The following is a 9,643-nucleotide window of genomic DNA, read 5'->3' as shown; positions in this document are numbered from 1 at the left end:
ATATATTGTAACCTATTGGCTAAATAGTAGTGATAGAAGTTGGGAAGTTCTAATCCTCCGGTATCTTTAGATTTCTGTAATGCTTTTAAGCTAATACGTGGAGTTTTGTTTTTCCAAAGGAATTTAGATATCAAAGAGTCCAGTGACTTAAACCATTCAGTTGAAGGTTTATTTGGAATCATTGAGAATAAATAGTTTATTCTCGGCAGGACCATCATTTTTTCTGAGGCAACTCTTCCCATAAGTGATATGGGCAGAGATTTCCATCTAGTAAGATCATCTTCAATGTTCTTTAAAATTGGGATATGATTCAATTTTATTAAGTCTTCCAATCTAGGAGAAATATTAATGCCCAAGTATGTAATGTTACCTGATTGTAGTCGTTCATTGAGAGAAGTATTAAACACGCAGTTTATTGGAAGAGCTGTGGATTTTGACCAATTTATAGAATAATCAGAAACTTTTGAGAATTAGTTTATTAATTCGATAACATTAGATATTGAATTTTCTGTGTTCTGAAGAAAAAGTAAAACATCGTCAGCATAAAGACTAATTTTATGTTCTATATTTCTACACAGTATACCTTTAATATCAGCAGTTTGTCTTATTGCTGCTGCTAAAGGTTCAATAAAAATAGCAAATAGCGCAGGTGAAAGTGGACATCCCTGCCTGGTCCCCCTCTGTAAACAGAAGCTTGAAGATATTTGATTATTTGTCCTGACACATGCTCTTGGTGAGTTATATAATATTTTTAACCAATTAATGAAATTGTCCCCAAAACCAAATTTACTCGATGTAGAAAATAAAAATTTCCAGTTTACCCTATCAAATGCTTTTTCTGCGTCCAAAGACAAAATAGCTGTTTCAATATTTTTACTATATGAATACTCTATTAAATTATATAATCTGCGTGTGTTTGTGGTCGAGTGTCTTCCTTTTATGAATCCAGTTTGGTCAGGGTGAATAATGAGAGGAATTATTTTCTCTAATCTTTTAGAGAGGACTTTACTAATTATTTTAACATCCACATTAATAAGAGAGATGGGGCGATAACTGGTAGGTAGTACTGGGTCTTTGCCTGGTTTTAATAGTAAACTAATGTTGGCTGAATTCATATGTGTTGGAAATCTGCCATTTTCTTCAGACTCAAGTAGCATTCTGTGAAATATTGGTTCCAGGATGTTCCAGAACTCTATAAAATTCTGCTGGATATCCATCTGGGCCTGGAGATTTCTTATTAGGCATGTTTTTAATGGCTTCACGGAGCTCATCTGATGTTAATGGTGAGTCTAGTTCTGAAGATTGACTACTGTCTAGTTTTGGAAGTATTACTCTCTCCAAGAATTGATTAATATCTTCATCTGTTGGATTTATTTGTGGAGTTGATATAAAAATATGTTTTATATCAATATATTAAGTTGCCTTTATGCCTATTCAAACATATACATTTTGTGTGTGTTACTTTTCAGAATTAAATGTCTAAATTGCCATAAAAGGCAAGGGTGGAATGATATAGGAATGATTATTTTGATGCTTTTATGTCAATTTATACTTATTTTACACTCATTTACATGTAGTTTGAAAACACACTTATACTCACTTTTGATGCAGCTTATCTGCTTAAAGTCAGGCCTGTGCTGCAGATGTGTTTTGGAGTAATTAAAGTTCTCTGGGGGATGCTCTAACCAGAAGACCGGGCCCAATCTTAAGGTTACAGTGACCCAGATTTTGAAGGACATGTTTTTATGAAGCCATCACTCTGTTGCACAGACTGCTTTGATGATGGAAAAACAGATTTAATTAAATCTGTCCTCCTGGCAACCATGAAACTTGTTTTTCACTGCTCTCACGCGATCCGGTCAGGGAAAGGTATAAGAGGAAGTGACAGGCAAGGGAAACTGGGAAGTCTTGTGTGGACCAGCGCGCGCGGTGCCATGCAGTTGATGATGTGATTCTTCTTTACCTGGGTCGAAAACGACTTCCCGGCCAGTGTCACGGTGAGAAGTTCTTTCATATCATTTTGTGTGTTAAGAGTGTACGAGTGTACATGCTTTTTGCTTGGCTGTTTTCTGTGGCAGGTTAATAAATGACACTTATTATTCCTAGCAGTAACAGCCTCTGTGTTTTATTTTTTCCCTAATGTCTGAATATCTTGTGCCGATCGTTCACGAACCCTTTTGATAAAGAATTTCATAATATAGGAGTGTATAGAGTTTTATAGAAATCTCTAAAAACACTATTTACTTTTTCCTCGTCATAAGTTATGTTACCATTTGTGTCTTTAATACCATATATAGACGTTTTTTCTTTATTTAATTTGAGTTGATTAGCTAAAAAGCTACCGGATTTATTACTGTGTACAAAATGTTCCAAGCGAAGTCTTTGTACTAAGAATTTGTTTTTTTTGTCAATACATTCATTTAGTTCTAATTTTATCTTGCGTAGTTTTTTCTGTGTTTCCTCTCCTTGTAAACTTTCTAATAATTTGATAGATTTCTCTAATTCCTCAATACGTTTATTTTCTTTTTTCTTTTTGTTTGTTGCGTAGGATATTATTTTCCCTCTCATAACTGTTTTCCCAGCCTCCCAGAGTGTACATGCTGATGTACCTGGCAAGTCATTAAACTCTAAATACGATGTCCATTCATTTTTAAAGTATTCTATAAATTCTTCATCCATAAGCAGTGAGGTATTTAATCTCCAGTTTATACTTTTTGAGATTTCATTCTTATTATCTAAATTTAAAGTAACTGGTGCATGATCGCTGACAGCAATAGGGTGTATCTTAGTGTCTGAAATGTTGGTCAGCAATGAGTTGCTGATTATAAAATAATCCAGACAAGAGTAAGAGTGATGCACATGTGAAAAGAAAGAATACTCTTTACTATTAGGGTGAAGAGACCGCCATGCATCGCAGAGTCCATAATCACTCATGTACTGTTTAACTACATTTATGGATTGCCAACTGCGTTGAGCTCCTACTGCATTCAGCCTGTCGATTTTGTTATCTAGACCAAAGTTAAGATCACCTCCCAGTACCAGCGAGCAATCCATGTGATTTGATAGAGTAGAGAAGAGATCATGAAAAAAAGCAGCATCGTCCACATTTGGCCCATATAAACTAACAATACAATATTTTTGACTGAGTACGGATAATTTTAATTTAATTTTAATATTAAACTATTCTAACCATGTTTACATATCTTTATCATCTTTTCTTCACTGAACCCTGAAGAATAATGATCTGTAATAGTTAAAAGGTATGACTTTGAGAGAATTGTTGTGTGTGTAAAATTACAGAATTTAACACAATTCAAATCGGTTTAGCTTGTCTCTATGGGGTGACTGTGGCTGAGTGGTTAGAGCAGTCGTCCTCCAATTCAAGACTTGGGGGTTCGATTCCACCAGCAGCCACATGCCAAAGTGTCCCTGGGAAAGACAATGAATGCCTCATTGCCTTCGATGTGTGTCCCATCGGTGTATGAATGTGATAAAGCACTGATTAGTTTTTGTACAGATACAGTAGAGTGCTGTATGAATGGGTAAATGAGGGCACAGATTCTTTTGTGTTAGAAGTGTCATGCACTGACCTCACTGAGGGCCATGTCCTGTTTACTCAGGACGGACTTTGAGTATGATTCTGACAGGACACGTCCAGCCTCAGCCGTTCAACAATGAGCTGTCCCAGATGCAACACTAAATAAGGAGTTGTTTTTTTCCGCTTTTGCATGCTCACACCATTTAGACAGTTACACCCCACTTTTGTTATCCACTGCCAGAGACCAGATAAGACCGGTGTGGTGGCTGGGTGATATGGACCAAAATTAATATCTCGAAATTTTTAAGATAAATTGCGATATACTGTACAATATATGGGCAGCACGGTGGCGCAACTGGTAGAGCTGCTGCCTCTCAGCGAGCAGGTCCTTGGTTCAAACCCCGGTCCGGGGGCCTTTCTGGGTGGAGTTTGCATGTTCTCTCCGTGCATGCGTAGGTTTTCTCCGGGTACTCCAGTTTCCTCCCACAGACCAAAAACATGCATGTTAGGCTGATTGGTAACTCTAAATTGTCCCTAGGTGTGAGTGAGAGAGTGAATGGTTGTTTGTCTCGTTTGTCTCTATGTGTCCCTGTGATGGACTTGCGACCTGTCCAGGGTGTACCCCGCCCCTCGCACAGTGATTGCTGGACATGGGCACCAGCGACCCCCGTGACCCAAAATGGAATAAGCGGGTAAAGATAATGGATGGATGGATGGATGGATGGATGGATGTACAATATATATCTTGATATTCAAACATCTGCTAAGTTCTTGACAAAAACTAATGCACACATGTTCCTGTATTTAGTATTTTACATAGTTTTACAATATAGCTGTTGTTGAAAACAACAAAGTCCATGCTCAATAATCAAGGTATACAAACCGGATTCCAAGAAATTTGGGACACTAAACAAATTGTGAATAAAAACTGAATGCAATGATGTGGAGGTGCCATCATCTAACATTTTATTCAGAATAGAACACAAATCACAGATCAAAAGTTTAAACTGAGAGAATGTTTCATTTTAAGGGAAAAATCTGTTGTTTCCAAATTTCATGGCGTCAACAAATCCCAAAAAAGTTGGGACAAGTCCATTTTTACCACTGTGTGGCATCCCCCCTTCTTCTTACAACACTCAACAGACGTCTGGGGACAGAGGAGACCAGTTTCTCCAGTTTAGAAATAGGAATGCTCTCCCATTCATGTCTAATACAGGCCTCTAACTGTTCAATCGTCTTGGGCCTTCTTTGTCGCACCTTCCTCTTTATGATGCACCAAATGTTCTCTATAGGTGAAAGATCTGGACTGCAAGCTGGCCATTTCAGTACCTGGATCCTTCTCCTATGTAGTCATGTTGTGATTGCTGCAGAATGTGGTCTGGCATTATCGTGTTGAAAAATACAGAGTCTTCCCTGAAAGAGATGATGTCTAGATGGGAGCATATGCTGTTCTAGAACCTGAACATAGTTCTCTGCATTAATGGTGCCTTTCCAGACAAGCAAGCTGCCCATGCCACAAGTGCTCATGCAACCCCATACCATCAGTGATGTAAGCTTCTGAACGGAGCGCTGATAACAACTTGGGCTATCCTTGTCCTCTCTGGTCCGGATGACATGGCGTCCCAGTGTTCCATAAAGAACTTCAAATTGTGACTCATCTGACCACAGAACAGTCTTCCATTTTGCCACACTCCATTTTAAATGACCCCTGGCCCAGTGCAAACACCTGAGCTTGTGGAGCTTGCTTAGAAATGGCTTCCTCTTTGCACTGTAGAGTTTCAGCTGGCAACGGCGGATGGCACGGTGGATTGTGTTCACTGACAATGCTTTCTGGAAGTATTCCTGAGCCCATTCTGTTATTTCCTTGACAGTGGCATTCCTGTTTGAGGTGCAGTGACATTTAAGGACCCGGAGATCACGAGCATCCAGTAGAGTTTTACGGCCTTGACCCTTATGCACAGCGATTGTTACAGATTTTCTGAATCTTTTGATGATGTTATGCACGGTTGATGATGGTAACTTAAAAGTCTTTGCTATTTTACGCTGGGTGACACCATTCTGGTATTGCTGCACTATCTTTCTGCGCAACAATGGTGGAATTGGTGATCCTCTTACCATCTTGGCTTCTGAGAGACACTGACACTCTGAGAAGCTCTTTTTATACCCAATCATGTTGTCAATTGACCTAATTAGTGTTAGTTGGTCTTCCAGCTTTTCGTTACATGCTCAATTTCCTTTTTCCAGACACTTATTGCTACTTGTCCAAACTTTTTTGGGATTTGTTGACACTGTGAAATTTGGAATCAACATATTTTTCCTTTAAAATGTTAAATTTACTCAGATTAAACTTTTGATCTGTCATCTATGTTATATTACGAATAAAATATTGACATTTGCCATCTCCAAATCATTGCATTCAGTTTTTATTCACAATTTGTTTAGTGTCCCAACTTTTTTGGATTCCGGTTTGTACAATCCAACATTTTTCAGTCAGGTCATCTGGACACTTTCTTTATTTGTGTTGAAACGTTTCACCTTTGATCCAGAAGGCTTCATCAGTCAAGGAAACACACAACAAAACTGATTCTTCCCCCAACAGCTTACTCCAAAGTGGAACAAACCAGTTATGTTGGTGCTAAGATGGTCTCTTTGCCACGCCCCTTCCTTCATTGCCGGCCCTTTCAACCAGTTTGACACGACTGTCAACAAGGAAGAGGGCCGGAAATGGAGGAGGGGGCGTACCAAAGAGACCATCTAATCTAACCTGCGAGGGGCGGGGTACACCCTGGACAGGCCAAAAGTCCATCACAGGGCCACATAGAGACAAACGAGTCAAACAACCATTCACTCTCTCACTCACACCTAGGGACAATTTAGAGTTACCAATCAGTCCAACATGCATGTTTTTGGTCTGTGGGAGGAAACCGGAGTACCCGGAGGAAACCCACACATGCACGGAGAGATCATGCAAACTCCACCCAGAAAGGCCCCTGGACTGGGGTTTGAACCAAGGACCTGCTCGCTGAGAGGCAGCAGCTCTACCAGTTGCACCACCGTGCTGCCCTCAATGCTAAACAACTAATCGAAATGATTAACAACATAAATTTTACCCATCAGTGTTTCCTCTACCATTGTACAAGCGGGGCGCCATGTCCCGTCAACAGACCAGAGCGACCCGTCTACTGAACACCCCCCACCCCCACCCAACAACCTGTCGGCACTGATGTAACGTTAAACTAGCGGCTTGCAATGCAGGTGTATTAGCTAAAAAGAAAAGGCAGCCGTTTCCTCATGCTGAACCCTCACACTGACATCCCCCCACACACACAAACACAAACACACACACACCTCCACTCGAAAACAGTTGGTACAATCAGCGTACAGCTCATGTGTGTGTGTCTCCCCCACACCCACAAAATAAACAAAAAAAAAAACCTGTCTGTACAGACAGCATGCGGCTGAGCTGCGTCTCTGTCTCTCTCCTCCACCCTGCTCTGAAACTGTCAGTATCAACAAAGCACTGCTCACGACGTGTCTCCATCACCCCCACCCACCTCACCACCCACCCATTTTATAAGCTGCAGGGTTCAACGCTTGTGGAAAAAGTAATGAGTTATAGACAGGAAAGTACAGTACTGAGTCCACGTGTCCTTGTTGGAAGGCGTCTTTAAAAACAATGGACAATAAATGTGTGTAAAGAACTGAGCCAGAGTAAACTTCAGTACCAGTGTAGGATTCTCCACAATGTAGTTGATGTCTGGAGCGTTCTGCTGGTCCTCTTGAGGGTCTGCATCAATCTGCATGGGCTCCACAGACCCCTGAGGAAACAAAGTTTGTCAGAAGGACAAATTAAACAAACGGGGTGATACAAAATATAACAAACCCACACTGACAAAGTGTGCATGAATCATCACATTTATCATCCTACTGGATGCTCAAGACTCTACACGGATACCGTAATTGCCGGTGTACAAGGCGCTTTTTTCTTACACTTTGTACCTCGCGGTTTATATGCAGGAGTGTCTTGTGTATATTTTCATAATTTTCAAGTTACATTTTTATTTTTAGTTCTTCTACCTCATCTTCCACCTGACCTTGAGAGGACCATCTACGCATTTATTACATCACGTTTGGATTATTGTAATTCTTTGTACTTAGGGTTGGACCAGAGCTCCCTGCAGTGATTGGAGAGCGTCCAAAATGCTGCAGCCCGTCTGTTGACGAACATAAGGAAGCACAAATCTGTTAGCCCCATTTTACACTCCCTTCACTGGCTCCCCGTTGCTTTTCGTGTGAAATTTAAAGTTTTACTGATTGTTTTTAAGTAGGGGTGCACCGATAAATTGGCCCCGATTTCCTTAATTTTGGGAAATCCGTCGATACTTGCATGAGAAAACGATTTTACCGATTTTTTTAAGTTTTAACAACAATCGTCTGAACTTCATTTATATTTCAGAGCACCACCTCATGGTCAGTTAAAACAAGTTTGTATTGTTTCTAGGATATTGTTCAAGGGTATGTTTTTCAGTAAAATAATATTGGAAAATTGAAGGTGCATTGTGACCTTATAACACCTGACAGTGTCGCTTATAAAACAAAATCGGTATCGGCAGGTCAGGCTTTCTAGAAATCTGTGATCGATGCACCCTATTTTTAAATGTTTAAACTCCATGGGCCCATCTTACCTAAGCAAGCTGTTGCAGCCCTACACTCCATCCAGAGACCTCAGGTCAGCCAACCAGCTCTTGTTGGCTGTCCCTAAAGCTAGGTTGAAGACAAGAGGTGATAGAACCTTCTCTGTGACAGCACCCAGACTGTGGAGCAGCCTCCCTCTGTCTGTGAAGCTCTCTCAGTCAGTAGATCAGTTTAATAATAATAATAATAATAATAATAATAATAATAATAATAATAATAATAATAATAATAATAATAATAATAATAATAATGTCATCACAATGTCAGCACTGTATGTTTCCATACAATGGCGAAATTAGTCTCTGCATTTAACCCATCCACCACCAGGTGGTGCAGTGGGCAGCTATTGAAAGCGACCAGGGGGGCATTTTGGGGATGAGGTGTGCTGCCCAGAGACGCCACGTGATGTGCAGTGACTGGGGATGGAATCTGGGACTTTCGGGTCCCAAGCCGGCTGCCCTGCCTCTACACCATCTCGGCCCCCATATTAGTTTAAGTCCAGACTGAAAACACATCTCTTCTCCCTGGCCTTCAACCTCAAAAATTAGTACCCGATAGATTGAAGTTTTTGGAGAATTGCAGCAAATATGAAATTGTTTGTCTTGGTTTTTATTAGGGATGCACCGATCCACTTTTTTTTTTTTTTACTTCCGATACGATCCCGATACCCAAGTCCGAATGTCGACCGATACCGATCCAGTTCCGATATCATTATCATTGATTTTATATGAGGCTGTAATAATCTCCTCTCGAGTACAATTTGTACAAATCTATGCATGCATGACCAAAAAGACAACTTGAAATAAGTTGTATTAATGTTGGATAAGTTTTAAAGTTAGAATTAAATTCAGACTCCTGACAAGATGGCGGAGGAAATACCATACCACTTTATTTATAGAGCACTTAAAACAGCTACAAGGCCAACCAAAGTGCTGTACAGACAGAACAACAGGTAACACACAAAGCAAAATACAAAATGAGGAAAATCAGAATATAGACATAAAAACGATGCAGATAATGACGACAAACCAGTGTGGAGCATATAGGATCAAAACACAGATCATCTGGTGTGGAAAGCTACTGAAGCTTCTTTGGCCTTCAAGGTCTCAATAGTAAAATTGGTCGGTCTCACCCGTTCATTCAGCAGCTGGGTCTGTGCCTTCTGAAGGATCTTGCTTGCCCGGTGCTCGCTGACCGATTATTTTAGTTCCAGGCTCTTGGGAATGATGCCACTTTGTCGACATCTGAGGTTGAATCGCAAGTGGTTCCTGTAGTCTGCCATCTTCCTTGCTGTTTTCTCAAACTCTCTTACTAGTTTGAGGCAATCCTGGCCAAAGTGATTCAAAATATCCTGATGCATGCTCAATAATCCAGGTAGAAAAATCCAAAAAAGTTCAATCTGGTCCTCTG

General features: G+C 40.3%; 1 protein-coding gene across 1 annotated transcript in view; it reads right to left on the bottom strand.

The window, feature by feature from the left end:
• Positions 1-7,263: 7,263 nt before the first annotated feature.
• LOC119421426 (COP9 signalosome complex subunit 1) overlaps positions 7,264-9,643 on the bottom strand; it is a gene marked incomplete at its 3' end in the record, with an annotated part of 15,286 nt that continues 12,906 nt past the window's right edge. Inside the window, 1 exon segment of the mRNA XM_037688784.1 lies at positions 7,264-7,356. Within this exon segment, the coding sequence (XP_037544712.1) occupies positions 7,264-7,356 (93 nt within the window).

Source organism: Nematolebias whitei, chromosome 15, assembly GCF_014905685.2.
Source record: "Nematolebias whitei isolate Nwh7 chromosome 15, NemWhi1, whole genome shotgun sequence".
Classification (NCBI taxonomy): Eukaryota; Metazoa; Chordata; class Actinopteri; order Cyprinodontiformes; family Rivulidae; genus Nematolebias; species Nematolebias whitei.
Note: the sequence above shows the minus strand (reverse complement) of the source record. Positions and strands in the feature narration are given on the sequence as shown.